The sequence below is a fragment of the Hyla sarda genome, chromosome 1 (genome assembly GCF_029499605.1).
Source record: "Hyla sarda isolate aHylSar1 chromosome 1, aHylSar1.hap1, whole genome shotgun sequence".
Taxonomy (NCBI): Eukaryota; Metazoa; Chordata; class Amphibia; order Anura; family Hylidae; genus Hyla; species Hyla sarda.
This window is the reverse complement of record NC_079189.1, coordinates 351,220,601-351,235,855: the sequence shown is the minus strand read 5'-3', so window position 1 is coordinate 351,235,855 and position 15,255 is coordinate 351,220,601. Positions and strand designations below refer to the sequence as shown.

At 43.5% G+C, this 15,255-nt stretch overlaps 1 protein-coding gene across 2 annotated transcripts; it reads left to right on the top strand.

The window, feature by feature from the left end:
* The first annotated feature begins 3,591 nt into the window (after window positions 1-3,591).
* TYRP1 (tyrosinase related protein 1) lies at window positions 3,592-11,666 on the top strand. Of its 2 annotated transcripts, none has more exons than XM_056552164.1 (8): window positions 3,592-3,730; window positions 5,457-5,870; window positions 6,917-7,239; window positions 7,489-7,693; window positions 7,780-7,947; window positions 8,043-8,222; window positions 10,231-10,377; window positions 11,118-11,666. In XM_056552164.1, the coding sequence occupies exons 2-8, from the start codon at window positions 5,480-5,482 to the stop codon at window positions 11,306-11,308; spliced, it is 1,605 nt and encodes a 534-aa protein (XP_056408139.1). In that variant the 5' UTR covers window positions 3,592-3,730; window positions 5,457-5,479; the 3' UTR covers window positions 11,309-11,666. The 2 variants fall into 2 exon arrangements, with proteins under 2 accessions (XP_056408139.1, XP_056408140.1); XM_056552165.1 differs by lacking the exon at window positions 3,592-3,730 and adding an exon at window positions 4,350-5,088.
* The last annotated feature ends 3,589 nt before the right edge of the window (window positions 11,667-15,255 follow it).

Here is a 15,255-nt window from a genome sequence, read left to right as displayed (position 1 = left end):
TGCCGAGGCAGCTGTTTGGGCATGCTGGGATTTGCAGTTTTGCAACATCTGGAGGGCTACAGTTTTAGAGAACACTGCAACGGCATCTCCAAACTGTGGTCCTCCAGCTGTTGCAAAACTACAAATCCCACCATGTCCAGACAGCAAACAGCTGTTTGGGCATGCTAGGAGTTGTAGTTTTGCAAGATCTGGAGGGATACAGTTTAGAGATCACTGTATAATGGTTTCTAACTGTAGCGCTTCAGCTGTTGCAAAACTACATATTCCAGCATGCCCAAACAGCTCTCTGGGCATGCTGGGAGTTGTAGTTTTGCAACATCTGGAGGGCTACAGTTAGAGACCACTTTATAGTGGTCTCAAACTGTACCCTTCAGATGTTGCTAAGCAACTTTCGTACGATCCAGCCGCACGACATCGCCGCCCTCCGATCTCCGTCACCGCTGCCTCCGTCGCCCGCCCGGATGGGTAAGTGGATCTTCTGGCGCCGGTCCCCTTCGGTTCCCCATTCTGCCCCGCCTATTGTGGGTGGGCAGGACGGGGAAAACGAAAGTTAACCATCCCGCCCCCGATCTGCTATTGGTCGTCGCTTCTGGCGATCAATAGCAGGGATAGGAGGGGTGGCACCTCTGCCACCTCACTCCTATCCCTTCAGGGGGATCGTAGGTGTCTTAGACAACCGCGATCCCCCTTATATTCCGGGTCACCATAGACCCGTAATGACCCAGAATCGCGCAAATCGCAAGTGTGAATTCACTTGCGATTTGCCGCGATCGCCGACATGGGGGTGTCTGATGACCCCCTTGGGTGTTTGCACGGGATGCCTGCTGAATGATTTCAGCAGGCATCCCGGTTCGATCCCTGCCCGGCGCACGGCGGGGACCGGAATTCTCCATGATGTACGCGTATGTCATGGGTCCTTAAGTACCAGGGCTTCATGACGTACGCGTATGTCAAGGGTCCTGAACAGGTTAATGGGAGCAGCAGACCCTATTCTCTCCTATGGCCGAACAGAGTCACCCCTAGTGACTCCGTTCTGGATGTATGCGATATTTTAAACTGACTCAATGCGGGGGGCTGTTGCGCTTTTGAAATAGCGCATACATTCCTAGGTGACTCACTTCGCCCATAAAAGTGAATGGGGTCCCCTACTCCCGTTGACAGTATACATTGGCATCCTGTTTTCAGCAGGATGCCAACGGATACAAATAATGGGGGCAGAAACGTAGTGGGTTTGTACCCTGAGCCAGGTTCACACGGCAGAAAATCTGCAGAATGTCTTGTGAACATACCCTAAGGCCGCGTTCACACAGTGGAAATTCTGTGTGGACTTTTGCTTGGAAAGTCCGTGCAGAATTTCATCGGGATTCTGCTGCGCTGTGCATACGGCAGAATTTCTGTGCCAGATTGTTCATTTTTTGTGTTGAGTCCGCATAGAATGCATAGCCGTCTATGAGAGGACACATTCCATGCAGTCCTAGAGCCGGCAGATTCTGGCGGCACCCAGCACTGTTAGCAATGTCCACACAGAGATTTTCCGTGCAAACATTCTGCCGTGTGGATGTGGCCTTAGGGTACGTTCAGACGAGCGGGTTTACAGTGGATTTTACGCTGCGGATCCGCTGCTGAAGGACCTCTGTATGCTGCTATTACAAGTGCATGCTCAGAGCGTGCAGACACACTGAAGCGATGTGCGAGTTGCCGATCATGCGCGGTGTACTCACACACATCGCGGACGCTCCCCCTGCTCTATGAGCTATGCCAAGAGCGGCCGCAATGTACGAGTATACTGCGCATACACACGGCAACTCACACATCGCAGTGTGTCTGCTCGTAGCGGCGTACTGCCGCTCCGAGCAGGCACATGTAAAGGCAGCATATAGAGGTCCTTCAGAGGCGGATCCGCAGCAAAATACGTGCTTTAAATCCGCTTGTCTGAACGTACCCTAAGGGTACGTTCGCACACGTGGATTTTTTAGCGGGTTTTCCGCTGCATATTTGAAAGTGGGCGGGCTCTTCTCGGCTGTCCACAGCCGATTTTCCGCGGCAAAATGTACACTGCGGAAAATCCGCCGCAAGCCCCATTGAAGTCAGTAGGGATTGTGGCAGATTTTCCGCAGCATAAATTCCGCTGCGGAAAATCTGCTGCACACAGCCGAAAAGAGCCACTTTCAAATATGCAGCGGAAAACCCACTAAAAAATCTGTGAGTGTGAACGTACCTTAAAGGGGTACTCCGCCCCTAGACATCTTATTCCCTATCCAAAGGATAGGGGATAAGAGGTCAGATCGCCGGGGTCCCGCTGCTGGGGACCCTGGGGATCGCCGCTGCAGCACCCCGCTATCATTACTGCTCAGACCGAGATCGCTCTGCACGTAATGACGGGCAATACAGGGACCGGAGCATCCTTACTTCACGGCTCCGCCCCTCGTGACGTCACGGCCCACCCCTGTCAATACAAGTCTATGGTAAGGGGGCGTGGCGGTCATCACGCCCCCTGCCATAGACTTGCATTAAGGGGACGGGTCCTGATGTCATGAGGGGCGGAGCCATGATGCTGCTCCGGCCCCTGTATCGCCTGTCATTAACTCGCTCTGTGCAGTAATGATAGCGGGGTGCCGCAGTGGCGATCCCCGGGGTCCCCAGCAGTGGGACCCCAGCGATCTGACATCTGATCCCCTATCCTTTAAGGCCGGATTCACAAGGCAGAATTTCTGCACTGAATTCTCCATGAATTTATAGCCCATTCACTTCAATGGAATCCTTGCAGCAGAAATTCTGGTGTGTGAATGGGAAAGAGGAATCCCATTGAAGTGTATTGGCTATAAATTCATGCAGAATTTTCATGCAGAATTCAGTGCAGAGCCTAAGGAAATCTATGTGCGGACATTCAGTACAGTGCGGAATGCACCATCTCATAGACGGTTATACATTCCATGCAGAATCCGCACAAAGAATAAACGCATTCATTCTTTGTGCGGACACAAAAAAAAGGAATGTCCATGCCGGAAACATCTGGCACAAAAATTCCGCCGTGTGCACAGCGCAGTACAATCCTGTTGAATTCTGCAGCGGAAATTCTTTGCGGACATTCCAAGTGGAAGTCCACACAGAATTTTTGCTGTTTGAGTGTAGCCTAATGGATACACAAGCATGGTGTGAGCCTAGCCTATTTCTCCCACAGTAGCATTTGTTGGTAGTTAATTCATTAGACTAATGGGGTGTTTCCAGGGTTAACAAACTCCTGATTGCAATAAATATCAGAGTATGGAGCCTTAGAGCATGTTGCTCAGTCAGGAGTCTGGGTAGGTTAGTGTCAGTGTGTGCGGGCTGATTCATGTCCTGTAACAAACTTCTCCCTGTAATAATTGTGTGATGTAACTCTAATATAACATGTAATTGCTCTTTTCTTCAGATGTCTTGAAAGGGTGGAAATGTTTCCTTCAAGTGCAAAGATGTGAATCAATGCATCTTTGACTTTTAGGAATGTGTGGTCAGGTTATGTTAAAATGCTTGTCTCTGACCCATGATGGGACCCTGTGGTCACAAGGCAATCCGCATGAAAGTGGTCATGTGCTGGGTGAACTCCACTGATATAAAGGATTAGGGTGGGCAGGGAAACTCTCTTCACTGCATCAAAGGGATTATTAAGTAATGGAGCATAAAACCAATTAAAGGCTGTCCAATATAGGAAACTTGCTTGCTGGAAACAAAGTGATTCAAAATATAGCAGGTATTATTGTTTTTGATGATGAATGTCTTCTGTATCTGTGGCCATTGTATTGTGCTTATTATAGTGTGTATTAAGCTACTTGATACTACTTTTTATATGAGCATAAAATGGTGATGGCTAAGTAAGCGATTGCCTGATATATTTCTGGCCACTGAATAAGGAAGGAGACTTATTTTATTATTTCTCAAGCTTCGATGGCCTCAGATTGAGGCAAAGGCAACCTGCCAGATTTCCCATAGTTGGCATATGCTGTAGTAGAGCTGGTGCATTTTGCTACTCCTTGACTGCCTTGCTCCAAGTGTGTGTTTTTTTTTTTTTTTTTTTTTTTTTTTTTTTTTTTTTTTTTTTGGCTTATAGGGGGACCTTACCATACCTGTTTGCCTGTGTACTCTCCCCACTCCCCTATATTTATCAAAGCACATTGGGGGAGATTTATCAAAACCTGTGCAGAGGAAAAGTTGTCCATAGCAACCAATCAGATCACTCATTTCAGTTTGCAGAGGCCTTGTCAAAAATATGAAGGGATCTGATTGGTTGCTATGGGCAACTGGACAACTTTGCCTGTCCAGTTTTTGATAAATCTCCGCCATTCTTGCTAAATAACTTTGATCTAGGGTTTAAAGTGTGGTCTGTGCTGGAGTTGGTGCAAAGATTTGGGGGGAGGTTCATCAAAACCTGTGCAGAGGAAGAGTTGCCCATAGCAACCAGGTTTTTGTTTTTGAGGCAGTTTCAAAAATGAAACTATCTAGTTATGGGCAGCTACAATTCTAAGTCAAATCCTAAGGAGTGATAAAAATAACATAAATGATGTGGAAGGGAACTGCTCCACCTGTGCAGAGTGGAGCAGTTGCCCATAGCAACCAGACTGCTGCTTTTACTTTTCAGGGGCCTTATTAAGATAAATGTAAGCAGTCTATGGGCAACGGTGCCACTTTTAGGGTCTATTCACACGTATAGTATTCTGCGCAGGATTTCAAGCTGTGTTCAGTCATTCAGTTTACGTTGAAATCTGCAGCAGAAAATCCTGCGCATCAAATCTGCGCACAATACTGTACGTGTGAATAGACCATTAATCTGCAAAGGTTTCAATATTCTCTGTCGCTGTCTAAGGAAAATGCACCAGAATTCAGTCTCTTCTGTATTGTTTCTGAGAAAGTTAAAACACTGAGCTTAACTGGAACAAAGTAGGGCTCAAAACTTCGTGCCACACCCTCAATCTGTCACTGGAAAGCCTCATAAGTATAAATGCTTTGTGTGAAGGTGTGAGAACTTGTATGGGTGTTGCATAACTGTACTAATTCTGAGTGTAAATCCATAGTTTACGGATAAAAGAACATTATTGAATCACCGTCAATAAGGTAAGTGAACCGAGGCTTTAATCTAATGCTGTTTCCCTTTAATCAATACTGTGTGTGAAGTGTCTCCCCTTAATCAGTGTATACTATTATTCCCATAGTCCATAAGTGGTTACTGCACATTGGACTCCTAATTAACATTGCTTACGGTTTACAGGGTCTTTGACCTATGTCTGAGCACATTACATATTACACCCATCATGCAATTTGCTTATTTTCCTATTATGTAGGCTGTACCGAAGGAGGAGTCTTGCTTTAAAGCTGGGCGGTTCTGTTTTCACACATTATGAGGCTGCATTTTTACTGTTTTTATTATTGGCTTTAACTTGTGACTGGCCACACCAACTTTGTTCTACTTGTATCTTCTTCAGCTGTGATTGTCCAGAATAGAACCATGTTGTACCCTAGATCTTGGCGGTTCTGCTTGGCAGCATTGGTATTCGTACTTCTTCATGACCTGGTATCTGCACAATTTCCTCGCCAATGTGCCACTGAAGAGGCGTTACTTAGTGGCGAGTGCTGCCCTAGTCTATTTCCTCAACTGTCTCCAGATGCAAGTGATCAGTGTGGCTTTACTGTAGGTCGTGGGCTGTGCGGACCTATAACTGTGGACTCCAGGCCTCATGGACCCCAGTATCAGCTTGATGGAACAGATGACCGAGAACAATGGCCAATTCGCTTCTTTAATAGGACATGTATATGTAATGGTCGATTCTACGGTCACAACTGTGGCAGCTGCAGACCTGGATGGACAGGGGATAACTGTGACCAATCACTTGTAGTAGGTAAGTAATAACTTGACTCTTCCACCTGCATTAGGAATAGGATGAATTATTTATTTATTTATTTTTTTAAATTTCCCTACAAACAGGATGTTGGTTCATTTAAAGTGTTTCCTAAATAGAACACTTACCATTAATATGGGTTTGTAAACAGATGTTTAAAAAAAATTGTGCTGTTTCTTGTGTACAACTTATATACTTGTACATGCAGTTTCTCTAATTTTATGCTATACATTTTATAGTTGCTTTCATACAAGCATACACTGCAGAAAAGGCAATGTTATGGGGCTATACATGGTGGGAGATTTAAACTTGCGTAGAGATAAAAGTGGAACAGTTGTCCATGGCAACAAAATCAGATTGCTTTAACTTAGACCTTTTTAAAAACTGGTTTCTATGGGCAACTGCACCACTCTAGCTCTAAAAATAGTGGTCTTAATGTTTCTTAACTTATCTTAATGTTTATCTTTATCTATGGCAGAATTTCCCAAGCAGGGTGCATCCAGCTGTTGCAAAACTACAACGCCCAGCATGCCCAGACAGCTTTTGGCTGTCCAGGCATGCTGGAAGTTGTAGTCTTGCAACAGCTGGAGGCACCCTGCTTGGGGAAACGCTGATCTATGGAAAGGGATTAAAATAGAAATGTCTGTATTGCAATTTTCAAAGTGTAGTTCTATTTTCTGTTTAAAAGAGAACCCAGCAGTATTCATTGTACATAAATACAAATGCAGTACTGGAGGTATTTATCTGTAAAATATTCAAACTTCGAATACAGAAGCCCTAATTCCTTTTTCACTAGAAGATACTTACTGAATAAAATTTGTAGTATGACATATGCTGCACTTTTATATTCTTGCACTGTCATATGAAATGCAATCTTTCTGCATCAGTCTGTGACCAGGTGTGGAAAAATAGACAAACTGGGTGGTAGTTCAAGGGTTTCAACATGTACAGAGATCCTGATCCCTAGCTAGTCTATTAAAAAGTGAAATGACAATTTTTTATTTGGGTGCCTAGGTATTAACTTTTTTATTATTTTTTCATTGTAGTAAGGAGAAATGTCTTGGACTTGCGTGCTGAAGAGAGACAACGTTTTATTAACGCACTTGATCTTGCCAAAAACACTGTGCACCCAGACTTCGTCATTGCAACCCGTCATTACAATGAGCTTATAGACCAAGAAAGGAATACCACTAACTTTGAAAACATTTCAATCTTTGACTTCTTTGTTTGGACCCACTTTTACAGTGTTAGCAAAACTTTCCTAGGCTCAGGCCAGGGTAGTGTTGGCGACATAGACTTCTCTCATGAGGGCCCTGCTTTTCTTACCTGGCACAGATACCACTTGATTCAACTGGAAAGGGACATGCAGGTATGTTTAACTGGGATTCCTGACTTGAGGGGTGGAGTTGAAGTTAGTCTAGTATACATGGTGCATTTCTTCATTAAACCACCTAGTAATGACTGGTAAAATTTGAGGAATGGAAATAATGTCCTCACGTAAACAGAAATTAAGCTTTGCTTGGGTTACATTTGTAAGATTAATGCATAAGTCAAACAAGACAGAAATTAGAAACAGTATACAATTTGACAATGTATAACCACTCTATCATATGTTCAGAACCTTTTGCAGGATCCCACATTTGCACTTCCTTACTGGAACTTTGCTATTGGTGGAAATGAATGTGACATTTGTACAGATGACCTTATGGGTGCGAGAAGCAATTTTGATCAAAATCTCTTAAGTCCTAACTCTGTGTTCTCCCGTTGGCGTGTTGTATGTGAATCTGTGGAAGATTATGAAAGCCTAGGGACTATCTGTAACAGTAAGTGTCACCTCTTGCAGTGGATTTGTCAATGGAGACTTGTGTATTCGTTTTTGCTAGTCTGACATCCGATTACCTTCTTACAGATACAGCAGGTGGTTCAATCAGGAGAAATCCTGCTGGAAATACTGCCCGTCCAATGGTACAGAGGCTTCCTGAGCCAGAAGATGTGCTTCTCTGCTTAGAAGTAAACTTGTTTGACACTCCCCCATTCTTTTCAACCTCTTCAGAAAGCTTTCGGAATACCATTGAAGGTAACTAAAGAACTAGCTACATTCATCAAGTTGTCGAATAGTAATGGTGCATGTAGAGTATAGTTATTGAGCATGGCTGTGTTCCCCTCTTCTAGGTTACAGTGAACCTTCTGGGCAATATAATCCCACAGTAAGAAGTCTTCACAATCTAGCTCATCTGTTTCTCAATGGTACTGGGGGACAAACTCACTTGTCTCCAAATGATCCAATCTTCGTGCTTCTTCATACCTTTACTGATGCAGTTTTTGATGAATGGCTGAGGAGGCATAATACAGGTAAGATCAACTACCTTGAACTGATTAACCAAAACTTCAACATGTATTACAATGTTAATTCAGCAAATGCCACTCTAACCCCTTAAGGACTCAGATTACTTTGGGTTCGTTTTTTCTCCTCTCCTAAAAATCATAATTTTTTTTCTTAAATATTTTCATCCACAGACTAGTAGGAGAACTTGTTTTTTTGCGTGACCAGTTTCCTTTGTAACGACATCACTCATTTTACCCAAAAAATACTATTTGCATGGGGAAATCAATAAGAAACCCGCAATAAAGCAAATTCTGGAAGGTTTCGTTTTCATGCTGTACACTTTATGGTAAAATAGACATGTTCTTTATTCTGTGGGTCAATAAATTTAAATTGATACCCATGACTACATTTCTATTGTACGGCTTAAAAAAAAATCGCTAAATTTTAAACTAAATTAGTGCGTTTAAATTCCTCTTGATGACCTATAACTCTTACATTTTTCTGGAAAAGCGGCAGTATGACTGGTGGGTCCCTGGCTATCAGCAGCGGGAACTGCCACGCATGACCAGAGCATCGCTCCGATGTACGCTGTCATGTACAGGATGTAAATGTACATCCTGGTGCATGAAGTACCACCGCACCAGGATGTAAATTTACGTTCTGCATCGTTAAAGGGGTTAAGTACTTTTTTATAAAGAAATCTGGTAATGTACCTCAACTAGCTAACTTTATTGTGCTTAACCATTGTTTCCACAGCTGCACATGTCAGTAATACAGTATGCTCATACCCATCAACTTTGTTCAGAGATCCCATAAATGTGCAGAGTTCTGAATTCGGATCTTTTAGAAACCCTATTTGAATGCAGGGATTTCAGTAACTGAGTCCATTCCTTACAACAAATCCTGCCACATGTAACTAGATAGGATGTATACTTGGTATCACAGGACCCTTTCTAGGGAGATGAGAAATCATGCTCAGTTCAGTCACACAATTTGGCCTATTAAATGGAATGTCAGCTCTATATCCTGCTCAGTGTCAGGGAGGTAGTGCCAAGTCTCAACATGCCCACCACGCCATGCTATGATTGATTTAACATTTTTATGGCTAAGTCTAGTCCTGGCCATCAATTAGTATAGTTTTATGGAGTGGCAGAGGGGGAGGAGGCATGCTTAGAGCTTAATGTAGAGCTGAGGGCTTCCCTTAAGATTGTATCTAGCATTTAAGATAACCACTTAATCCATTGCTGGTGTGGCGAACCACAGGGTGAATGGCGGGACCACAGTTGTTGCGGTGTGAGTGGTGGGATCTGATGTTAAACCCCTGTGTTCATGACACCAGTGTGGTTTTTGGGTTCCGGAATACCACACGCCTGGATTCGGTTATCCTACGTGCTAGAGTCCACAACCAGTTATGGTTAAACGGAGGCTTTACTGAATAGAAGACAGGTGTAATTATCTTCACAGCTAAGGCCAGATTTCCCAGAGAGGTGGCCAGGACCCGTTGGACCAATACTTGTAATAAACTTGAATTGTAACTAGACTTGACTATGTGCAGGACTTGACTAGTTTCAGTGACGGCAGACAGACTTGAGACTTACTGGAGAGACTCTAGCTTTGTGGCCTTCCAGATGCTGAACACTTGTCCTGAGATCTCTGGTGGTTGCTGCTTCAGCAGAGACTTAGATGGAATCTCCCAGAATTGCAAATGGCCACCCCTTTATATAGTGGGACTGGAATAAAGTCAATTGCTCAAACTGTGGGTCATAGGTTAAGCTGGTTCTCTCTGGGAGAACAAGTTATCAACTTACTCACAGGTCCTTGAGACCTCCCATGGGTCCTTCACACTATCTAGACATAGGGATCCTGTCTAAGCATTAAAGTGACATACACACCATATAAATCAACAGAGGGAGACCCTGCAGGGGAGCTCCCAGGTCACTGAGGGACTCAACCTGACAGGGTGTGTACCTGTACTGGGACATCACACTGGCATTTAAATGTTAACTCAATATATACCTCTGTTCTAACCTTCAGATACCAATCAGTATCCTCTGGAAAATGCACCAATTGGTCATAACAGACAGTACAACATGGTACCCTTCTGGCCACCAGTGACCAATAATGAAATGTTTGTCTTGGCTCCAGATAACCTGGGATACTCATATGATGTCCAGTGGCCTGGTAAGTAGCAAAGCTGGTAAAAATGTAACTCTGCCTTTTCTTATGTCAACTTGTCTTGAATACTGTAATATATATGCAGGTTTTTACACTACAACATGAAAGAGCTAAGCTGAGGCCACGGTTTATGTAAACATAATTTGGAGTTTAGCCTTTAAGTGTCCCTGACATGTCTAAATGTTTGGCATGTCTTGTCAACCCGCCAGATTGCCGTGATGTACATCCTGCTTCACATGGTGACCCCCCCCCCCCCCCCCCAATAGACTTATAATGGGACCACAACACAGATCAGTGATCGAAACTTTTTGGGGTTGTGTTCGGCATTACAACTAGTTTCCATTCACTGATGTGAAACAGAGCTGCAATAGCACACACAAACTAAGAGGACAAGAGTGGAGCTGTTTCTAGAATAAATCAGCTTCTCTCTAATCCTGGATAACTCCTTCAACATGCATGGCCAGCCCTCTGGAGACTGTACTGCTTCAATTTCCCTGCGCTCCCTACTGCATGAGAAACACTTGGTATTGGGTTCCCTCATCACCTACAAGCTGTAGGTGGAGATTAGAGGAAAGACCCTGAAATAAACCAATCAATGGACCTTTATGAATAGCTTGTCAAACAAAGGTTGTTTTTTTTTTTTACTTTTTGCTCTGTAGCAAAAGCTATAAAACAAGGCTTTAAAGTTGAATATATGACATTTGTATGTGTGTATTTATTTTAACACTGTTTCTCTAACTCTTTAGGTCGTGCATTAGGTAGTACAGAGATCATCACCATAGCGGTTGTAGCAGCTTTGGTTCTAGTGGCTATAATTTTTGCAGGTGCCACATGTGCCGTTCAACACAGAAGCAGAAAGAGTGAGGTTCTTCAGCCGCTCCTTGGTGAAGCCTATCCACGTTATGCTGAAGATAAGGAAAATACACAAGCTGTGTGAAATGTCTAGAATATTTCTTCCAGCTTTTAAAGTGCTTGAGTAATTGTACTGGATTCTAGTGCTGGGTAGTAATGTAAAAGTGTTCGGGTAATGTGAGAGTGTGTGTATATATAAAGTCTTAATTTCAAATTGTTGCCAAGAATACTCAAAGATGGATCTGAATTCACCTAAATTCTGTACTGTTAGTGTGATCATAAAGCCTTAATGTGAAATAACAGATTTCTGCATCACTGAAACTGTATAAACCTATTATCTGGCTGGCAGTTGTAAAATTCCTATGAGTGGATATTATGAGATGGCCAAATACAAACTGACCATGAATAAAAAATGTAAAGGAAATTTATATTGTGAACATTAATTTCTATGTATCTTGAGCTTGTGGATACACTAATGAAACTTTAGCATACTTATAAACTACATTAAAGAGGTACTCCAGTGGAAAACAAATCTTATTTACAAATCTGTTTAACTTTGTTACCAGTTGATATTAAAAATGGTTTTCCACCGGAGTACCCCTTTAAATGTTATGCTTGCTTGTCAGAGCATTTTTGTGAATTGGTGTGCAGCATACACAAGGTTTCATCCAATGAAGGGTGTATGTGTAAAATATATATTTTTATAGATATATTGGGTTTCTACCAGCTCCTTCACTAGGGCACTAACAAACTTTCAAGTCTATCTGGCAAGAAAAAAATGAACTTTTTTTTTTTTTGTATAGGCTTGTAGGTGAGAAGTGTCTGACCATTGAGACTTGTAACCCCACTCTCCCGAACAGCCCCCAGCTCTCCTCCAGAATGGGGTGTCAACCAGAGCACAAAACTGCAACACACTCCGCCCCCCCCCCCCCTCCATGCAGCTCTATGGAGAGCTGGAGTGATGCATTCGGCAATCTCCAGCTGTGCAATAGAGCTGCATGGGGGGGGGGGGGGGTGTTGTGGTCAGCACTACCCTTCTCATGCAGAGAGTAGGGGCACAGTGCAGGGATTACAGGAGTGCCAACGGTCTGTCAGAACACCCGGACACCCCCACCCCCACCCCCTGCAATCTGGCACTTATTTTACTAAGTGCCCCATACAAAATTTCCTGTTTACTACATGAGCTGGTCTTTGACTATTCCACCTGACATACCACCACAATTCCATTGGTATCCGCCAACTCCTGGACAGTCAGTGGTGCAACATAGCATTGGTGGATGGAGCGAGACATGATGACCCAGATGTGCTCAATCGGATTCAGGTCTGGGGAAGGGGTAGGCTAGTCATAGCATCAATGTCTTCCTCTTGCAGGAACACTACACTGACACACTCCACCCACATGAGGTCTTGCATTAGGAGGAACACATGGCCAACTGCACCAGCATATGGTCTCACAAGGGGTCTGAGGATCTCATCTCAATACCTAATGGCAGTCAGGCTACTGCTGGCAAGCACATGGAGGGCTGTACGTGTTCACGCAGCGAATTGCCGATGCCAGTCAGACTGCAGTGAGCTGCTGGCTGCGGCCGGGTAGCCCTGTGTCTGCTCGTAGAAGCGGAATTCTGCAGCAGAAAATCCACCGCTATGATCTGTCACAGAGCTATCCCGCTGCTGCTGGGAGTTCGCTCTGCAGTTTCCCTGTGACTACCATCGGTGCATCCGCAGCGTGAAATATGCTCTGGGTGTGACCTGTGTGACCCTGCCCTTATGCCTAAATTCTCCCTTAGCTTCCTGAGGGTGAAGCCACGTGTAGTAGCCAATCCCTGTCCAAGATTAGCTGGCTTAATACCACTCATCATTCGTACACCACTTTCAGTGAGAAGGTAAGGTGGTACCACTGCCAGTTGTGAACTAACTTTATGATTAAAGCTGATATCTTGTTCTAACTGAAGAGCTGGGTGTCCCTTAGTTTCTCTTTTAAAGGGACCAGTTACTACCTAATTTTACAAAAAAAATTTAGATTTTAAATCCACAGAATATTAGATGTGGTGGTATTCTTCAGCAAATCCAAAACTGCAGATTTGAGAGACACTGACCTTTTTTTAATCTTAAAATTTTTTTAGCATGTTCTCTCTAAATCTACACAAAATGCTGCAGTGTATCGGCAGCGTGTGACTGTATCCTTACTGGCCAAATCTTGAGACTAGATTCCAAAACCACAAAATTTAGGCATGGATTTATCTACATGCAGCTACTATATTGAGTGACCTCATCCTAACTTTCCAACCCTTCGATCCTGCATTTAGCAGAAGCATATTTTCACAGCAATCAAGATTTTCCACACAGACTCGGTCTTGCAAGCTGGTGAGGCATGCTAGGAGTTGTAGTTTTGCAACAGCTGGAGGAATACTGATTGGAAAACACTGCATTAGAAAATGAATGTTAGGATATGCCATGGTATCACTACAGCTTCTTCTGGCTCATAGACTTCAATAGAGGGGTGTACGCAAGCTTGACTGCCTCTTAACTGAATTGTATAGAGTTCAGTAGCCAGAAATACGCAAACAAACTCATATTTTTATCATAATTTATGGATATACTATAGAGGCTTTAAAGGAGAGTACCCATTTCAGCCATCACTGTATAGCAACTATTATGTTTTGGGTCCTTGTACGCATGGGCATAGTGGAATAGGGAGTATCAGGGACAGAATCATGCCTCTAGGGACAAGTGTTGTATGTCTACCCTAGCCTAAATAGGATATAATTTAGGGACAGGCTTTTTCTCTTGTAAAGTGACTAAACTGGAAAAGCATCCAATTATTCTGATGTTTCTGTCCAAGAGTGAATATTTTAACAGTATAAATAAAAAGGAATCTGTCAGCTCCGTCATGCTCAGATGTCAAGGAGGCATTGCCAAGCTGCAACACAAATGCCTCCTCTCTTCCCCAGCCCTCCCTGCTTTGACTGGCATATAGGGCTTGGCTTCCAGCACTGAGCTGTGTATGTCAGTAAAGGCAGGGGGGTGGGGGAGGGAGGAAGCAACCATGCTGTGACTTGGTAACACCTCCTTGACATGTAAGCTCTGAGAATGACATGATCTTTTCTGTCAGCTTGTAGGTTGGTGCAGTCTACAGACTGCCACAGGACTTCCAGAGGGATACTCATTAATTTCTAACGATAATTTGTTTTTCATTAGTCCTAACAGTGGCACATATGGGGTATTTTTTTAATTGCTTGTGTTATAGCAATTAAAGAAAAACATACAAAAAAATGTAGTGAGGGATTGTTGTGCCACTGTTAGGACTAAGGGAAAACAAATTATTGTTAGAAATTAACAATTCCCTTACGTCCTAACCAGTGGCACAAATGGGGATTTAGCAAGCAGATAACCCCATGGAAGGGCACTCATGCCTGGTGAAGGATAAAAACCGACAGCCCAAATGAGGAATAGCTAGCTATTCTGGAATCCAGTCTATAGTGTGAGATAAAGAGGGAGTGAGAACTCCAAGAAGCTGACTTACAAATTAGTTCCAAAGGAATCGAGCTTCTCTCTGCAAAATAAGTAGCTACAGCTCTAGTAGAGTGAGCTTTAACAAATTCAGGGGGCTCCAGACCTTGAGAAACATGATACTCCCGAATAGCTTCCTTAATCCAGTGACAGTTGGTTTGGAAGCCTTGTGGCCCTTATGGACACTAGAAAAAAGGATTAGAAGGTTTTCATCCTTACGGAACTCCTTGGATCGGTCCAGGTAAATCCAAAAACATCTCGACAGGTCAAGGCTGTGAAGACCTCTGTTTTCTTCCAAGGAGGGGAGTGGAGTTAACACAGGAAGAGAAACAACCTGGTTGATATTAGTAAAAGTTGACACTTTAGGTATGAAGGAGGGCAAAAACTTCAAAAGAACCTGGTCCTGGAGGAACTGAATGTAGGGCTCAAATACCGAGAAGGCTTGGAGTTCTCCAACTCGTATTGCAGAGGTAATGGCCAACAAGAAGGTAATATTCAAGGTTAGATATTTAAGATCCATCT